Source organism: Ornithodoros turicata, unplaced genomic scaffold (assembly GCF_037126465.1).
Source record: "Ornithodoros turicata isolate Travis unplaced genomic scaffold, ASM3712646v1 ctg00001349.1, whole genome shotgun sequence".
Classification (NCBI taxonomy): domain Eukaryota; kingdom Metazoa; phylum Arthropoda; class Arachnida; order Ixodida; family Argasidae; genus Ornithodoros; species Ornithodoros turicata.
Genome location: NW_026999564.1, coordinates 27,556 through 47,063, shown reverse-complemented (window position 1 = coordinate 47,063; position 19,508 = coordinate 27,556). Strand labels below are relative to the sequence as shown.

Sequence of the window (19,508 nt, the reverse complement as noted above, 5' to 3'; positions counted from 1 at the left end):
AGTCCTAGGGTTGATGGCATGGCATGGACAGCCGTGCAAAGAAAGGGAATGCATACAACAGTCAAAGGCAAACGGCGGCATCAAGGATGCCTTTTCTGTGCACTTCATAGTAAAACTACTGGCATGGCAAACATTTATCCTTGACCCAACAGCTATACTGCAGACAAGTTCCCCTCACTCGTGGATCCAGGGGGTTGAGCCATCGCTCCCCCTCTCCAACACACCAAAGCATTAGGGTTACTCATCTTAAATAAAAGCAATAAAACAGTCCTTAACCTACATAAAAGGACAAAGAGACGAGACAACACTGCATTGTGTTTAAACTACATAAGATCAAACATACGCAGAAGGCAACATTTCCTTGAGCTTGAGGAGGGACGAGGATGGAACAGCAACAAGACAGGATGAGGCTCAGACCAGCAATAACAATTTTATTGATCCAATGTGGCCTTCTGCATCTGCACACCAGCTCGCTTGCCCCCTTGTGTTATGTTCATCAAACATACATTTTATCGTAGATAGACAAGTTACCCGCCAAAAAGAACTTGTTACGAGTTAAGTTACTGTGTGAAAATGTAACTAAGTTAATAACAAAGTTCTTCAGCCTGAAATGTAACTCGCAGTTACGGAGTTACTTAAAAAAAAGAACGAGTTACTTCCAAGTTACTTCGGACACAAAATAGCACTACACAGGTGTAGCGCACGTGAGCGGTTGAGTTAGACCTTGAGTTGCTTACGGAGGAGTGCAACATGCTTAGATCGTTTTCGTTTATGTCCCACAATTCGAACGCTTTGCATCTTGCTCCCTATGTGCGCACAATGGTTCAGCTTCATTTCAATGGCAACGGTTCTTACTCCCTGAATAGAATACTGTCATTGAATTGTCGTTGATTGAATATCACGTTTTATGGCATAAAATGGCATGAAAGGACCGGAGAGAAAGCAAGTAAATATGTGGACGTGAATGAAAGTAACTTGGAACTTAGCTTAAGTTACGTTGGCAAAGTTACCTGAAAAAGAAACGAGTTCCTCTGAAAGTTACCACGGCGTAAAAGTACCGAGTATAGTTACAAGTTACCAAAAAAAGGAACTTAGTTACTTGTAACTCGTTACCTCGAACTCTTCATTTTATGTAGCTTAGGTACTGCTTTATCGGTTTTAAAATGGGCTGGTACCTACATTCCCAAATTGCCACCGTGTTCCAACATATTAGGTTACCCTCCCCTCGCTACATGCTTTGACAAAGAAACCCCATTCCAAAGCGAGGATCTGGATTCGCCCCTGGTCCCACTGCAAATTAAAAGCCTGAATCCAGTTTGGCATGACCACAAACTTTTGATGATGTGGCACAGCAGCTGTAAAGTCTTCTTTATCAAAACCACACGTAAAATGCCTCAATATTTAAATGTCACTTCCCTCACTTTTGTTTTCTCAAAATTTTAGAAAACAGAGAGGAGAAGTTCATCTCCAAATTTCCAATAAAAAATGCACGTACTGAGCAATTTTAGTTCTATAAACAGTTGGTGGCACCTGGTAAATGTAGTCCGAGTCTGTCTTGAGTGAGGAACAGGAAAGTTGGTGTGGGAGGCTGACATCATCCTCCTCCACAGCATCATCAGTCTGTGCCTTGTATGAGAACAGGATACTGGGCTGCGAAATGCTGAAAAAGAAAAAAAAAACGTCGAGATTATTATAAGATGCTGTCTTGTGACCCACATACTGCTCACCTAAAGAAATCTGCCAAGAATGTCTTGTACACAAGTGGTGTGAACGCGGTGAAGTAGATGTAGCTGGTGACATCCACCATGCTGCGGAAGAATCCAAGAGCTCTTAACTCCCTTTGGGCAAACTACTAACAGATAATCTGCCTGAGCAGATGGGTATATTTTTGTACAATGATACTGTAACTGAAGGAATGGCTAGAGAGCAAGTGAGTTGGTGAAGTAAAAAAAAACCGGTCCAAGAACAGGAAGGATGCAGGTAGAAGGGGAAAGAAAGAACTAGCCAAAGAGGAGAAGCTAGTATTCTTCCCTTTTCATTTGGCATTCATGGCTGAATGCCACAGACAATGTACCTATGCCAAAATCATCTCAACGAATGGAACAAACATCAAGGTATAATGAATTCAAACAACTCAGGGAAAAGAGGTGCTGACGCAAGGAATTTAATACCCCTGCCACACGGGCAGTCTTCAACGATCATTGAACACGCGTGTGGAGCCACCAAGCGTGTAACGTGTCAACTTTGCAAAAAGCATTGGATCCCATGCTCCCTGACAGGTTGACACGTTACACCCTACATGGCGCTACGCGCATGTTCAATGACCTTTGGTTTCAATGATGGTTGAGGCCTGCCCGTGTGGCAGGGATATTACTTGGGTCTTCTTATCTCCGGTCAGATATGCTAACCACAGATATGTCTGTGATGTCCCCAATTGTGGTCAGCCTCGGCCAATTCTCGTTGTTTACATCAAGGTATAATTCACTTCTGAGCACAAGACGCAAAAACAGTCGGAAACATTCGGAGATGGGGATCTGCCAGTAGCCACTGTGAACGTATAGCAAAGCAAATATTTGGAACTTTGGAGCAGCATGAGAGGTCATCATTGTATGGCACCAAATATGCATCTTTGTTTGTTAGTGTTTCGTTTACCCTGCAAAAGTTTATGCAGAATTGCCAGAATCTGTTTGAGGGCCAGAGGCGATGAAAAGGGGTTGGATAATAGGTGAGCCACACCTCTTTCGAGCACGAAGGAAACGTGCGTTTGAATAACGCTTCATTCTTAGGACGATTCTCGATATGGTCAGAGTGGATAGGAGGAGTGCTTCCAATGTGCGTGCCAGTTTAGACAGTCAGAGAGGGCCAACTGAGAACATGCTAATGGTGGCTATTCATATTCACTGTGGGACAAACTGGGTTCTAAAGATATGCCGAGAACCCAGACAACCAGTTTGCCTGAAGACACAGTGAGTCGAGTGGTTCCCTTAAGACCGTAGTCTACAGTGAACAGTATTGGCCGGTTATGTCTGGGCAGTCCAAAGGTGAATAAAGCAAAGTCGGCTAAGCATCGGGATCAAGCTTACATCTTGAATATACAGATACACAATGGCAATAGGGTCATTGGACAAGAACGAGTACTGGGAAGCCCATCAGGAGAAGTTTGACTTCCACAATCAATCACAGCACTAGTACTGGATAGAAAGCTGTCGCCGAGAGTCACTTCAGGCCAGTTCTATCGAATTTCAAACAAGCAAGGAACCTTAGGATCTCCATTTGACTGAAAAAAAAATATAGACTTTGGTCAATGATGAAAAACTTATCCAGTTTCACCTTTGAGGGCAAAGCCATTTGCAAGGAAGAAGGGGTGAAATTATTGGGGTCATTTGTGACCAATTGTCGCAGACGACTTTGCAGATTTCCCTGTAGCTAACGGCGCGTAGCAGAATACCTCACCTTTTACTCTGTAACGTACACTTGGTAGATGACCGTCCAATTTTCTGAAAAGTCAAAATCAAACACCACATTGCCAGGCTTCACTGCACATTTTTCTTTGCGTATGGCTTCTCGCTGGACCTTTCTGACACAGTTATGAGTGATGCAGGATCCGACCCAATTCCGCAAGACCTCGATGAAGTCACTTATAAGCAACGTGCGATTCACCAATCGTCCCGACTCCATGTTGCATGTGGCTCCTGTGAGATTTTGTCACAGACACACATGCTGATGATGCTGCACACTGATAACTCGCTTTCACTGTTGTTTATTACAGCTGCTGTTGTCAACTCAAACTTTGCACAATACGAACACACACACTCTTCTCTGCGAGGGCTGATGCTCACCTGTTTCAGATGAAGAAAATAAAATTGGCTCAAGCTAAGACTTATGTCCAGATATTTGTTTTTTAACTTCACGTACGCTTCACAGATTGAACACGTCATGAACCTTTTCACCTTTGCGACTTTGTTACCACCTTCCTTTACTTGCACTACGTCTCTTGAGCTCGGACTCTGGACAGAGCGCTCCAGTTCATCAACTCTTTAGAAACTCAATGCCGAGTTCAAGTCCTCTTGATTTAATAATATCTTAAGCAGGGGTCAGGCATCACCCACACGTTTCTCCGAAACTGATTTCTTCGCTTTTGGAACCATGTACCATGTCACTTCAGGGATAAATTCCTGTATATTGCGCTCGGACATGGATGCTGGGAGCAGCATAAGAATCTAACATCTTTCTTGCAGGGACTTACTTGTGTGCTACGGCACTGGCAAATTTTGTATCGATGAAGTGGATGTACCAGGAAGAGAAACTTCAAAGGCAGTCTTGATCTGTCGCCGGGTTCTAACATTCAGGGTCTGATTAATTTCAGAGTGCTTCCTTGCTCCATATGACGCTGACAACTTCTTGCGCTTTCTGGTAGGAGTCACACTGATTTTTTTAGACGTTGTCAGGATATTTATGCCATCGATCACTTATCTTCTGAGAGAATGGCACATCGTCAGCACTGCCTTCTGAAGAAGTGGGCATGGAGGGCTCCTCTGCCAGTATTAGTTTTCTCAGATACACAAAACAATGCAGCAGAGCATATCTGATTCGTTGACATCCTTGGCCCATTCAGCACCAAGCCTAGTGCTGCACCCACTCCAATAGCGGAAACACATCTGAAGTCCTTCGTGCGCAGCATTTTGTTCTTGTGCTTGTGGAAATAGTCCGTGCAATAAAAATATGTGATTGCCACTGTGCACTGAAGACATTGCGGACATTGTGCATGTGCATATGAAATGCGCACATGGTACAAAGAAACGAATTGAGACGGATGGCAGTAACACAACGAAATCACAGTCCTCAGAGCTGAAGTGAACACACTGACTGACGCGACCGCAAAGACGGTCGATGGCCAAAAATTGGTTATGACGTGTCCCTGTGTCTTCTTGGGAGATATACGACAGGACATCAGGCTCACCAGATGCATACCTCCCACATAGTGATCACGTTAAAATCAGCAAGACAACAGGCGCTGTTGAAAACACCAACCGTCTCGGCTGTACAGCTCTTTTCCTAGGAGGACCGATATCATATCCTCCCACAATTACTCCCTTTTTATAAATTTGTATTAAACAATGTTTTTCCACTGCGAAGTATGACATGCTGTAATGGATATCATGCATTGTTTTGAGAGGCGACACACCGATGATTGAGGGAGCACACCGGAGTTCTGTTGAAAAATTGCTGACTCGGCTGTGGTCAAGAACGAATGCCAATTGTGATTCCAGATATCGCACAAGGATTGTCCTACAAAATATCAAAAACTGGTGGCTTATATTTAGTGGCAATACAAGTGCCCAAAGTATGCTAATTCTGCGACATGTCTTTCCAAAAATAAAAATAAAAATACTATTTCCGTGTGCACAAGAGACCTTTGAATGGCGATGACACCCAATAATTTCGCCCCCTCTCCCTTGTCAATTACTTTGCCCTCAAAGGTGAAACTGGGTGACTCATTTCATCATTGACCAAACTCTATCCAATATACAGGGTGTCCCAGAAAATGTGTCATTGAATTATAATAAAAAAACTACACCACCTAGAGTCATGCGGTCAACGGCATTTGTTCTTACTGGGTTTTTGCCACCTCCTCATGTGAATGTCGTGTAACGTAAGTTTAATTATGTAAATTTTTGCGAACTGAACTCGGAAATTTGCCTAGTAAATGTCACTTTTTTACCCCACCAATGTGAAGAGCGTGTCTAATTTACTCAAATTAATGATAATTGACAGGGATATTCAGGAGCTATCCCATCGGAAAAAATAGCCGAACATCATGCTCTACGGAGGACGCACAGAATAGCGCACGATGAATTTTTCAGCGCAATCTTTGTCAGTCCGACGAAAAGAGGTTGGAAACCCAGCCCACCCCGGCATCGCAAAAAGAGATAACGCAGGCATGGCTTATCACGTCTGACTTTCGCTGGGATAATGCTTTCCATCTCCCAATTTTAGGAACTGTTACTTTTTCTACTATCACTCTTTGGGCTTGGTTCGGAACCTCCTTTCGTCACACTGCGAGCGATTGCGCTCAAAAGACATCACGCGTTATGGTCCGGTGCTCCGAAAAGCATGATATTCGGCTATTTTTTCCGACGGGATAGCTCGTGAATATCACTGTCAATTATCATGAATTGGAGTGAATTCGGCACGCTCTTCATATTGGTGGGGTAAAAAAGTGACCTTCCCTTGGCAAATTTCTGAGTTCAGTTCGCAAATATTTGCATAATTAAACTTGGGGTACATGACATTAACTTTACAAGGTGGCAAAAACCTATAAGAACAAATGCTGTTGACCGGCTGATTCTAGGTGGCGTAGTTTTTTTATTATAATTCAATGACACGTTTTCTGGGGACACCCTGTATATATATATATATATATACTTTTTTTTTTCTTCTTCTTCAATGGAATCGGTGATCTTAAGATTCCTTGCTTGTTCGAAATTTGGTGGAACTAGCTTTCAAAGAGACACCTTGAAAGTACCACGAGAACGTGCATAGAGTTATAAATCGAGACATTAGAGCAGTGATGGGCACAGTACCTTAAAATTGTATTTACAGTAATCTACCAAGCACCTGCCATCATTAGCACTTTAAATACATTAAAGGGTACCAAAATGGAAATGTACTAAGTGAAAGAGTAAAAAAAAGAACACGGTAGAAGTTGCGTTTACATGCACACAGGCAATCAGTTCTACAAATGGAAACTACTACTGTTTCTAGACTTCTACATTAGCCCAGTGTGCAGTGTTCTCATACTAGTCTCTGGTACCAATATGAACCTAAAAGGCACACTTTAAGGAAAAAAAGAGACACAGGCCACCAGAGACTATGGATTTTTGAGCATTTCCTGACGCTCCTGACATATGATATGCATTTCAAAACAAAAATGTAGAGAAGAATCAGAAGCATAATGCACAACTTCCTTTTTTCTGTGGCCTTGTTGTCTGCATTGAACAATAAACCTATGCCACCAAGAGTGTGTGTTAAGACGAGTGAGAAGAGTGAGTGACGAGTTAACTCTTGAGTGAGTTAAGACGGTCAGTCTTGGTCACTTGGCCAGTACTGTGACTCGTATCGGTATGGAAAGGACGTTCGGCATGTCGGGAGTGAAACGTAAGCGTACGGAGCTCACAGCCGGGCTCTGAGGAGATATCTGAGCCGCTGCCCATTAATGCGAAGGACACAGGTGAAGCACTCAGAGTGGCTCTTCGGTTCTTCGAGCAACACAAGGACGCCCAGAATGTATTTGCCATGCCAATGCAATTGAGTCGGCGGAAAGGCTGCACACTGACAGCATTTCTAAGCAGACACTTTTGACGGCTTTCTTTCGTCAATAACTTGTAAATAGAGTGTAAGGTTGTAAATACTTAATAAATTGTGTCAGTAAATAAAATAAATCGCAATGAAATACCGTGCCTGCAATGTCCTGCGCCTTCAATAAACTAGACAGTGCCAAACAGACTTCTTTTTATGAAGGGCTTACGTGGATCATCATCCATGTTCGTCGTTAATATGAAAATTCGCTTTATGACAAAAATCTGCGGAACGGCCGTGGTCATATTAACGAGGGTTGACTGTACACTACACCGACATCACTTTCTCCTCGACATACCAGGGCACTCTTTATGGAGATGTAGGCACACATTCGCTCTGGTCCATTCTCGCTTACATTTTCTTCCAAATTGGTAGCACACCTGACCGGCAGTCAGAGGGGTGTTGGTTAGAATCCCGCCATTGGCATTCACTGGCTTTTCGTCAACTTGTTTTTTTTTTTTTTTCAGATCGTTTTTTTGGGTGTTGTAAGATTCAGATGTGGTGTTTGCCTTAACTGTTCGTTTAGCCTCTACAATTTATGATGATGGGACTTCATCACAGACGATTCATGAGACTAATGTGCACTGCACAGACCTGCCTGAGCTTAAGACCTTATGTTTAAGCCAAAATATACAGATAAATGTGCCGCATATCTTTTAGATGTTCAAACCTGTACGTCTACTTCATAAGACTGGAAATGCGCCATTGAAAAGCATAGCTTATCAATATGAATTTAGAAACATAATAAATATAACTCACCAAAGCCCTTCAGCGACATCATAGTAATAGAGGCCTGAGCCAACCGCTTGCACCAAGTTTAGCAATGCAAGGAAGAGGGTGTACCAATAGAAACTCCTCTTGGCTATAAAAAAGAGAAATTATGAAGAAAGCAAACCCCACAGTACAGGTACTTACAGGGCAGCGCTACTCGTTCTCGTAGTCCAGTCCATGGAAGGGAGAACACCACAAAGTACACCTAACGCAAAAAGATGTCAGCGTCTCAAGGTAAGAAGAGAGTAAATCACTTACCGCTGCAAAGAGAGATGAACTGACGAACCAGAAGAGCATGCCACCATGACCAAACAGCTCAAAGTTTCTGTCAGGGACGTAAAACTTTTCATCTGGTAGGTCAAGCTCTAGGACTCCCTGCACAAGCACACCATGAGTACACTGCCTGTGGTTAAACAGCTAAGCTTGCCTGCGTCCCGGAGTAGACAAAGGCAACGAGAGAGGTGACAGCTAACACCCTGCGGATACTCGTCCGACTGTCCAAGTGACCTGCCACAAATCTTACTGTCAGAACACTCAAACAAAGCGCAAGGTGATGCAGCATGACGGTCCCCCCTCCCCCCCAAAAAAATAATTATACCTTTCGTAGTGCATTTGGGTGAGGGAAAACGAGGGTGAAATCCTCCTCCTATGTGAGACATATTTTCGCATCCTCTGTGTGAGGTTCCCGTTCAACCGTTCCCGAATTTTTTGGTTATATTACTGCTGGGAGCACCTTAAAATATCTGTAAGCGCATCTTATATAAGGCACAAGAAGGCAGTAAAAACAAATGAAAGGTTTACTGGGCTGATAACAAAGACTGTAATTTGGTAAAGTTACTCATATTCCGTGGAAAACCTTGCTATGGAAGTTTTGTAACATGTGTACTCTTCACTTTTGATGAGGATCAGCCATACTCCATGATAATCAGTCGCAAATAAGACATAAAAAAGGGATGTTCTCCACTTAGCCACCAGCAACAAAATTCAGTCCCAAGTGTGCAGGACAGCGACAAACAGCAACCGCAGCATCATTAAAGCTTCCTCCTACTCCTGACAGGATGGTTTACTAACATCCAATTAGAGTGCCAACGTCAAATTCCTGAAGCTCAGCATCATGCACATGCCTGTTACAGCTGCGACCATGCTGAATAATTTTACTACAACCTGTACCCTGAGTTGTTCAGTTTACTACATCAGAAGCCCAATACTGAACTGAACATACTGTTCGTTATCGTTAATCTTTTAACTTGGCGGGCTCCAAACGACAGGCGGTGGCACATGCAAAGCGTTCCAGTAAGCGATGATTTTCAAATGAACGTCACGATTGGCCATCATGCGGAAGCTTGTGACGAATCACAGAGAAGCAATACATTTATACAGAATAACGTATAGAATAACATATAGAATGGCGGTATAGAATAATGAAACATTGAGCACCGAGCCCCAGAACATTAAAGCCGTAGAGGATATAGCAATTCAATTGGGACTGGCACTTGCTTTTACAATAGCCAGATTTTTATAAAATAGGAGTCATAAGAAAGGGGTTATACTGCAGAACGAGAGCCAATATCCATCACGTAATTGATGCACCCTTCTATAGCGTTATGCTTTTATTTTGTTCAAAACAATCCCACGTGTACTATTCAATTGTAAGTCCAGCCTGCTCAGAATAGCATTCACAGTGTCCCTATTCTTCTTGGTGGGCACATTATCAAGTTTCACATTAATCACACAGTTCTATACATACAGCATGTGCAGAATTCATGTTGGTGAACACTGATAGCCATTTAGGAAAAAGGTCAATTGAGCTTACCGAATGCAAGTCCAAAGATGAGCACACTCATTTCTGTAGAAAGCAGGAAAAACGTACTGCCTACCCATAGCACCTGCATTCAAATAATGCAATGTCAATGTAACGTGACACCTGATACGAGGATGTGAAGCTTCTCCTCGTACATTGTATTTCAACTAAAAGCCACAGGCATTCATAGCATGGACAGAGCTACCCATAGAAGTAAAGGAGCAAGGTAGACAAGAAAAAACAGGTGACAAACACTGCTGTCTCTCAGATGAGCTTCCAACATTTTTAAAATGCTTGACATGTGTTCAACTACTATTAGTGTATTCGAGGCTCTACTCACTACCGCTTGAAATGTCCTAAATTTTAGGTATCAAATCCCAGATGGCAAAAGGTTTGTGTGCAAGTACAATCACAATTTGTAGCCCTATGTTCTTCAGTAAGGTAAGCTCAGTGAACAAGCTACCCATAGGCAAGGGAGCAAAACAAACTGATAGGCAAGAGGCAACAAGGGGCAATTTACTGACAGGAATGAATCACTTGCAGAGCATCGGTTGATATCATTTTAGTAGAGATGCAGCAGGGTAATGCAGGAACTTATTTGGTAGTCATCAGAGTTGTATCTGTATTTGAGTGCCAAGAGACAGTGCAAGTACATGGTCAGTGGCACCGATACGTGCATCAAGGAAGAAGAGAAGATTCGGCTGCATATGTGGGAAAATCTTGGACCGAAATAGGCAGCTACCACAGGATATCTTTACCAATTGCCCGCTTCACACCGTTTTGACCGCTTCAGCATATTTTTCAGGCATGATTTGCCCCCCACTGCCTTGGTGTTTCAAGTTTGCATTTCACATGTCATCTTCACAATGCCCGGATTCTGCATGACCAGAATTCACCATCATCTTTCCATCACCAGTATTACACTGATTTATGATTGCTTTTGTGTCGCTGTTCCTGATCGTGTCATGCTAGTACTTCATCTCAACCTTCAGTGATGGTTGCTATGAATGACCACCCATACAATAACATCACACCTTGAAATTCTTGTTTTCCAGAAGAGCATTTCTGTCAGCAAATCCTTCAGTTGAGAGTTAGCAAATCGTTCCTTGTGTTTCCCCATCCTTGTCTTTTTTCAACAAACATACACAAACAATCCTGTCTAAATATAGTGGAATACGTTATTGTGATGCAACGAAGTACATGCCTTCAGATTGGTAAAACTTCAGCATTGAGAGCACGTTGCTTACAAGCACACTGCAGGTCCATACAGCTGAGCCCTTATGTAATAAATTGCTGGAATAAGAAATTCCTAAACAAAAAAACTCACAAGAAATCCTATCAAAAAACTTGGGTAAAAATTCAATATGGTGATTTTGTCGAGTTCATCCAATTAAAACATGTTCAGCCGAGTTTTGATCCACAAGTGGTGATCTCTGCTCTTCATCGAGCTGACCTAGTATAGACAAGGGATTTGTCAATGCCTGAATACACGATACCCTAGTGGATGAAATGAGTCTCCTGATGGTTCAATTAATACCATTTCTGGCACATACAGGTCCTTGGGTATACCTGACATGTTTTACATTGTGCTTTTTTAACATCGCCAGTTTAGCAACTGTGCAGTGTAGGGCTGCGCAAATATTCAAAGTATTCAATATTTCATCGCAAAGGTCTACAAGCCTCATCACCCCATCAAGATAATTGCCAACGAGAATGGCACCTGACAAAAAGTAGCCTCCTCTTACGTTCAAGAGTCCTTAAAGTGTATTTTTCTACCACACCCCCTTTCCATGAGCAATCTGAACAACAACTCATTCCACTAGTTCCACTGCATGGGACATGCACTCACTCTTTTCACATTCTCTCCTATATTTCTTCTCATACACACATACATATAAAATGAGGGACGACACAGCGGAATCTGGTGAACATGATGGAAAGTAACTGTTCTGAGGCTGAAACACACAACAGACAAACACAACACAAGCCTCAAGGTGCCTAAGAACATGAAAGATCGAAATATGGCAGTCATCGAAAAAGCCAGACAGCAGAGGGAATCGAGCCACGCATCCCTCGATTGCCATCAGTGTAATGTAGAAGAGAATGTGAAAGAGAGCCCCGTTAGTTGAATGAGGCCCCTTGGTAAGTCGTTGGAGGGCAGATGCTAGCGCAGCGTAATTGGTTAACGCAAACAACCGGCAATTGAGGGATGCGTGGTTTGATTCCCGCCGCTGTCTGGCTTTTTCGACGACTGCCATATTTCAATCTTTCATGTTCTTGGGCACCATGAGGCTTGTGTTGTGTGTTTCAGCCTCAGAATAGTTACTTTGCATCGTGTCCTTCAAGAAGTGCCTGAACTCTATGGTAAACAGGTCTCGCTGACGTCCTAAGACATCAAAGACTCATATTTCTCGCTAGATAGTAGCCTCAACCTATCCTGACTGCAGACTCAAGTGGAAAAGGGCCTAGTCACGTTCTAGGCAAACGCTTGTATTCCTGCCACAAGCTTCCTCCAGCTAGTAACACTTTATTTTGTCATCTACCGTACCGGCCTTCGAAGGCACCAATTACATTCAGTTCGAAGTTTGTATCTGATCCACGACCTACTAGATTATAATGACCATGTCATATAGGCACCCCTTCCGGTGCCACATTTGGAAGCTAGAGGTGGCGCTACTCATCGGTCCGGTTACTGCTTCCTCAATTTCTGCAATACTTTGCACTTCACCTTACCTTAGTATTATTGTACACGCGGTGGATGTCCCACGAGAGATGCTTCTTTCTAAAGTTGATTATCATCATCATTCTACGTGTTTTCATAGGAGCTGTTGCTGTCGTTTGTTACGGTAGTCGTACGTCCGCTTCTGCGCGTTCAAAATTCAAAATTTCCGTCATCCAATCATGATGTAGATCTCGCGGGCCGATGAGCAGCACCCCTAGCAGATCGTGCAGACGGGCTCCTCATAGGGGTTGCCGATTATTGCACGGGCGTTATAATCAAGTAGGACGTGATTGGATCATCGCTCACTCCAAACCTTTGCGAAATTTATTTGTCACTTTCAGACAAATTTCTGTCGCTATGGTCCGAACTCCATCCTCGTTTCTGCCTTGTAAGGCTTTACATGATGATATCCTCACTGCAGCCCCCACTCCCTACTCCTTCGATTCTCTCCTCCCTCACATAAAGCAAGACTGTTTGGAACAAGCCTTCACATACAGGTCCCCTAACCTTCAGAACAGGTGGTGGTCAGTGCTGGGAATATGAAAGGCTTGATGCCAAGCCATCCTCTCCCAGAATAGCTGCCGCCGAAAGGAAGTGAAGAATGGCTTTATCGGATCATTTCATCAAGAAGTCCTGTCAGCATTACGTTGTAGACTCTCTACAGAGGCAACCAACCTTTTCGAAGCAGCTGGCTACCACCGCGAAACAGCGTTGAAACAATTGTTTCATCTCCTCATCCCAAACCACCCTCCCCAGCCCACTATAGTAGAACAACAGGTTAACTGTCTTCTGTTTCTTCCACAACCCTGTCCCATGTGCTCGGTAAACTTGTTTCAGTTTAGGTTGGCCAAATCGCTTACTCGATCGAAAATAGGCAAATAGCCCTCACATCGTTCCCCCCCTTCCCTGCGCTAAGAGTCCCTGCTGGAAATGGTAGACATAATCTCATTGACTTCTCCCCACAATTTTAATGAGATGCAACGAGAAATCAGACTCCACTTCGTTCAACGTGCACAAGCCGACTGTTTCTCACTGACTGAATTGGAAGTTAAACAGAGAAGCTGCCTTTGCGAAACCGTGCTCCACTGTGTTGTGTGGCGAAGACCACATCCACAGAGTAAGGAACCAATTGAACGAATTGGCTTAATGGGCGACAATGAGAAATGCTGATTTCCAATTGATTTAATGAGATGCAACATGTTGTGTATTACAGACTGCACCAATTCGCCTAGAGAACAAACCCTAGCGGCGCTTCAGTCAGCCGTATCATGTGATATTTTTATGTCACGGGCTGGATAGATTCTGGCGTGTGTGGATCCTCCGTGGTGTCTGCACGTTGCTTTCATAGCTGTTTCGTCTAAGAAATCTGCTGACTGTTTAGTGCTGCAGTGCAAAACTTACGCGACTGAAAAGGCTCATCAGACTCGACACGGGAAAAGCAAATTATCGTCACAGTCGCGTCTGCAGTAAGTACTTTGCGGCAACCAGTCGCAACCCAGTGCTCGAGTTCACATTGTGGGTGCTGCTGCGCATGAAGCTTTTTAAAGATCTTGCAGCAGAGATTCCACTTTGGCCTCTTGCCGTATATTACTACAGTGTCACAATTACTGCTGAACTGTCAAAAACCAATAAAACAATCCCTAAGAGCAAGTTTCTCTTCACCTGAAAGACGCGGCTCGTATTTCCTTTGGATGTTTACAGATGCAAGTTATTGGCCTGGCTATTTATAAGAAAGTGGTGTGTCACACAGTGGTGTCGCACAGTGTAAAGATGTTTTTATGTGAGTGTGTGTCTTCACTCAAGTAACAGCTTTTGTATGCAAATATTAGTGAAATTCACATTATGCTTAGTGCACAGTTAAAAGAAGCTCCTAAATGCCCTTGAACCCGGTATTTGCCATATTTTTGGCACTTCGCTTTTGCTATGCATATTGAACCTACATCTGTACATGAGCCATTTTACAGGCTAAAGGAACATAGACACCTTGCTACTAATTTAGCAAAGTGGCCTCATCAAAGTTCCCCGCTAAAGGTGAAGAAATTTCTTTCTCATACACAAAAAGTATGCTGACTGGACTTCTGTTATTCCTGTCTGAATTAGCGGAAAATAGCAGCTCGTACACCTTACAGACACGCCCTGTCCTGCCGGTTCTCTCTTGATACAAATGCAATTTTGTCTCCTCATACTCGTCCACGTCTTTTTGGTTCTGTATTTCACGCGTCAAGCTATACTTAGGGTGGGTTCACACGAGGGACGCATCCCCGGGATAAGTCCGCGGATGGTGTAAACGTCACAGCCTACGTCATCAAAATGTGCGTCCTCTCATCCCACCACGGACCATTCATCTCCGATCCACGAACAGTCCCCGTGTTGGCGGGGGACTTGAGGATGGAGCAACGTCTTTTGACTCTTTTTTCTTCTTTTGACAGGCTGGTTTACAGCTAGGACCGCTGAAGCAGAGGATATTCGAAGAACCACGTAATAAAAAAGAGGAATCGTGTATGGGCCTTCACGAAGCAGGAAAAAATGGGGAAAACGAGGGTTTCGCTACGAGCAAGCGGATCTTCAAATACGGTACCTACTATAGCACGGCGTGGAAATGTGACCTTACTGCACGATACAACAACAGATAAGTTATGATTATGACACGTTTTGCATATGCATATGTCGCTTTGTCCTGTCAATAGCTTTTGCTACGTGTCCAGACTCGAGAACTGACAGTTGTCTGTTTCCTTCGCAGTAAACTCAGTGCAGTTTGAGTTCTCTGTTTTCAAGGAAGTAAACATTTTATTATTTTGTGCCACGGCAACACTGTTCCTACGCAAAGGCATCGACCGCGAAATATGCGTTGTCATCAACGATAGGAGTATCTTTCTTATTTCGCGAGTGCAGTGGTTCCCTGCATTGTGGAATGCTGGAGATGCAATGTGCCCCAACGTAAAAAATATATATTTTTCTGTTAAACCACAGTGCAGAAAAGTGAAAAAACTCGTTCACGCAGCCTGATAAGTGTTGTTCGAGACGGACTTATCGGCTCCCATCCCTCGTCCCGTGTGAATGCTCGGCGGGGACTCCTCCGTCCACGTGACGTCACCGCCCGCTGCGGACTTATCCCGGGGATGCGTCCCTCGTGTGAACCCACACTTAGTATCAGAGTCGTACCAGCACAGTTGTACGCAAACGCCGCACATGCAAAACAAGCTCTCAAGAGCTATGCGTCGTCTGCTCTCCTGCCTCGCATCCAATGCGTGACGTCACGGGCTACTCCCCGCAAGGTGGCGACACCAAAACTTCTCCAGGCGAATAGAAGGAATGAGAAGCCAGTTGGAGGAATTGGCCTAATGTGTATAAATGAGGAACTGCTTTCCAACTGATTTAATGGGTTCCAAGATTTTCCACGGCCGCCAATACAATAAGTAAGAAGCCAGTTGCTGAAGGAACGAGCGTGATGGCGACCAACAGTACATCATCATTCTCAAAATAAGTAATGATATGATCAGTAAGAACGCCGTATGTCCGTGTAGAAAATGAACTAACTCGAGGAACTCGTCCAATTCGAACAAATTAAATTCCAGAATACGCACTGTATCGAAAAATATTGAAAGTGGAAATGAATAAAATATGAAATTAAAATTTACTCAGAACAAATCAACTGAGCAGGCCGTTCGCTGATGTCGCCGGTGGCCAAGTCTGAAGAGGACGCGTTGTAACATGTCTCCGTGCCGCACCACATAGTGGCTCGTCTGCGTTGAAAATAGTTCACGTTAATTCAAAAATTTGTGAACATATCCTCAAAGGTACATGTGCCGTGGTAACTTCGTATTACACGTCTTAGTACATTAAGCTATTGTTTCTGCATTATGCACAACATTCCAGTGCACGTAAGTGGAAGCGTTTTCACCTGTCGCCAACGGATAAGTCAGTCTGTTACGAAATGTCAAAGTCTTGGGATGTGCGCCGTGCCTCACAAGCAGTTGGCGTCATTCGAGCTTCATTTTGAGGATTTTATCCGTTTCCAAGGTATGTAGACGATGTGTCAAGCATTCCCGTTCTTTTGACGGTGTTTCCGATGTTTTCACACTTGCTTGTAGGCTTTGTGACCGTTGATGGGAAGAGAGTGAGACGTGCGGCCAGAGTGTTACCACCCGCGCTGTGTGCAACGATATGTAATATATTTTGGCGCCCACTCACACTGACATGCTGCAGTTCCAGTATCTTTTGAAATGGTATTTCTTGAAGGTTATGCTCGTACGACGCGGCTGGCATAGGGGCGTCGGCATTTGTTAGCAGGTCAAAACGGAATCTCACCGAAGTTGGGTGTCGTTAATTTTCATGCAAGAAAGGCAAGCTGGACGACGCATCGTGAATCACCTACAAAACACAGAAGAGCATGATCGCCATGGAGCTCAGTGCTTCAAGAATTCTTTTTTTTCTTTTCATTGGCGCTGTTCGGACATTAGGGATACATCCCTATGAATTTACTCATTGTGGATTTATGTTGTGTGTTTTGATGATGGACAGTACGCTTTCCAAACATGTGAGTGCCGAATCAAGTTTCTACTCTTGTTGTTTACTATGTCTTGCTAGCGATACTCAACTGCTTGGTGAGTATTCACACTTATGCAAAACATCTTAAATAACTTTCGCCTTTCTATCTACCACTTGTAATATTTTCACATCTTCTGTATTGTTATACAGGGTGTCCCAGCGAAATGCGAACAGAATTTTTAAAAATATGTATATCACTTTTTTCGAGATGAAGTCAATTGGCATATAGCATATGCTGAAGGGCACTCATTAAGAGGGCACCAGCAAACTCCTAAGGCAATGTCCAAACTAACTTTCAATAATTCACTTTTTAATTATTAAAAAAATTCTGTTATTATTATACAAAAAATGGGTACGCCAATTGGATCAAGGATATCTCCGGTCCTTTGTGACATATTCTTAGCAGCAGTTGATGCTATGATCCAAAGAACCCTAGGAGACACCCGCCAATTTAAAATTTTCGCTATGTGGATGATTTTTTATTTTTGCTCAAGAAAAGGAGCACGGAGTAACAACAAAAGTGGACGACCTAATTAAGATTTTTCAAAACTCTTCCCATGGCCTGGAAATCACCTATGATCTACCTCACAACGAAACCCTACAGTTCCCGGATCTGAACCTAAGAAATACGCCTACCCACGGCTGCTGGCTTTACCAACCATGAACAAAAAAGTGGTATTGCCGTACCTGTCTTCCCACACCAAGATAGTCAAAAGAAGCCTAGCCTCAGCGAGCATAGAGATGTCTCTCATGAGATTCTGCCCACACCTGATGGAAACCAGCTTCCAATGTCAGGTGGATAAACTACTCAAAGCAGGACATCCCAGACCTCTTATTCCGGACCTATCGGAAAAACTGCTACAAAAAATTAAAGGGAACAGCAAAGCAAAATGAGAAAAGCTACCAGGCAGACCAGTGTCGGTTCCCTGTATAAACGGCCTATCACACAACCTAAAAAAATGTAGGTGGGAGACACAAGGTTCCGGTAGTGATATCTGCCCCTATCAAGCTAAGAAGTCTAGGTCGCCCTGTGAACAAGCCCCGAGACAAAAAAGGGTACAAGCTCAGCCACAAGTCTCCGTTGGTGGAATGCCAGGAGCAAGTCATTTACTCTATTAAGATCTCTTGTGGCATGAAATACATAGGACAAACAGGAAGGTGCCTAAATACATGGCTCAATGAACACAGATAATTGATTTCCAATACCACACCTTCGGGACATCTCGCGGTACATTGCCACAACTATGGCAGCCACACCATCTTCGAACGCACCACAATATTGGGTAGAGAAAAAGCAAAAACTACTCGGAAAATAATTGAAGCGTTCCACATAACAAAACTTGGACAGCAGGACTGCATTGGCCACCCTTCCATCTCCCTAACCTCCTCTGAATTGGGATATTTGGGAAGCGCCGAAAGCTGACCTCCAAACCCGTCCAGCGCCGGCTTTCCCACAAAGGGAGGAAACTGTCGCCACTCTCCCCCTCCCTCTCCCCACCCTCACTTTCGCTGTTTCCTGTTATAAATTTCTCCAGTTGTGAGTTTGCAGTCATCATGTCCTGTCTTCTTCTGTCTAGTGTCCCTCGTTAAATTGCTGCGATATGTCTACACAACAACTCTTTGGCCAGCCAACGTTGGCAGAATGTCGCACAGTGATAGGCAGAACAAGGTTTGGCAACCCGTTGCTAAGGGGCAGATCTGTACCAAGAAACGAGCTCACTTGCAAAGCACTTGCCATGCACGGCTAAGTTGGCCAGCCAACCTTTTGCCATGCTTGGGCCAATCTCAGTATGACATCTTGTGGCGACAGAAATGTAGAATGGTGTAGTCAGACTCTCAATGGACCAAATAAATGGCTCAAACCAAAATCAGTTCAAACTCAAAAGAAACAGAGACGTTATCTTCATGGTGAGTTAATACGACTAGCAATTCCTCATTTCAGTGTTGCTTGCGTATGCATCAAATTAAACTACTACTAAGTGCTACTTAGACTACTTAGTGGTGCTACTTAGACAGCTCACCCTTCATTCTGACTCACAGGTAAATAGGACTCTCGAATTTGTGGAAGCTCGTGAAACAACCTACGTATAGCATCTGTTCTTGCTCAGGAAAGAAATGCAATTGCTTTTCTTTGTGAGCTGTTTGATCCTAGTGGTCTTGAGCACTTTGCAAGATTTTATCATTCTCCCTCTCTATTTTTTTGCACTTTGAAACACCATACACATTGTCTGTTTTTGGAAATTTTTATGCTTTAGAACGCCGCGCTCACTGTCTGTTGCGGGAGATACGAGCAACAAACAAAGAATG

At 43.6% G+C, this 19,508-nt stretch overlaps 1 protein-coding gene across 2 annotated transcripts in view; it reads right to left on the bottom strand.

Annotated features, from left to right (window-relative positions):
• The window catches only part of LOC135376890 (transmembrane protein adipocyte-associated 1 homolog), a 42,416-nt gene that overhangs the window by 11,759 nt on the left and 11,149 nt on the right, over positions 1-19,508 (bottom strand). For both annotated transcript variants that reach the window (XM_064609333.1, XM_064609334.1), the window contains exons 5-11: positions 9,944-10,016; positions 8,558-8,637; positions 8,389-8,505; positions 8,275-8,335; positions 8,119-8,221; positions 1,728-1,808; positions 1,531-1,660 (exon numbers count right to left, since the gene is read on the bottom strand). In XM_064609333.1, coding sequence (XP_064465403.1) covers positions 1,531-1,660; positions 1,728-1,808; positions 8,119-8,221; positions 8,275-8,335; positions 8,389-8,505; positions 8,558-8,637; positions 9,944-10,016 — 645 coding nt within the window. The remainder of the gene's footprint in view (positions 1-1,530; positions 1,661-1,727; positions 1,809-8,118; positions 8,222-8,274; positions 8,336-8,388; positions 8,506-8,557; positions 8,638-9,943; positions 10,017-19,508) is intronic.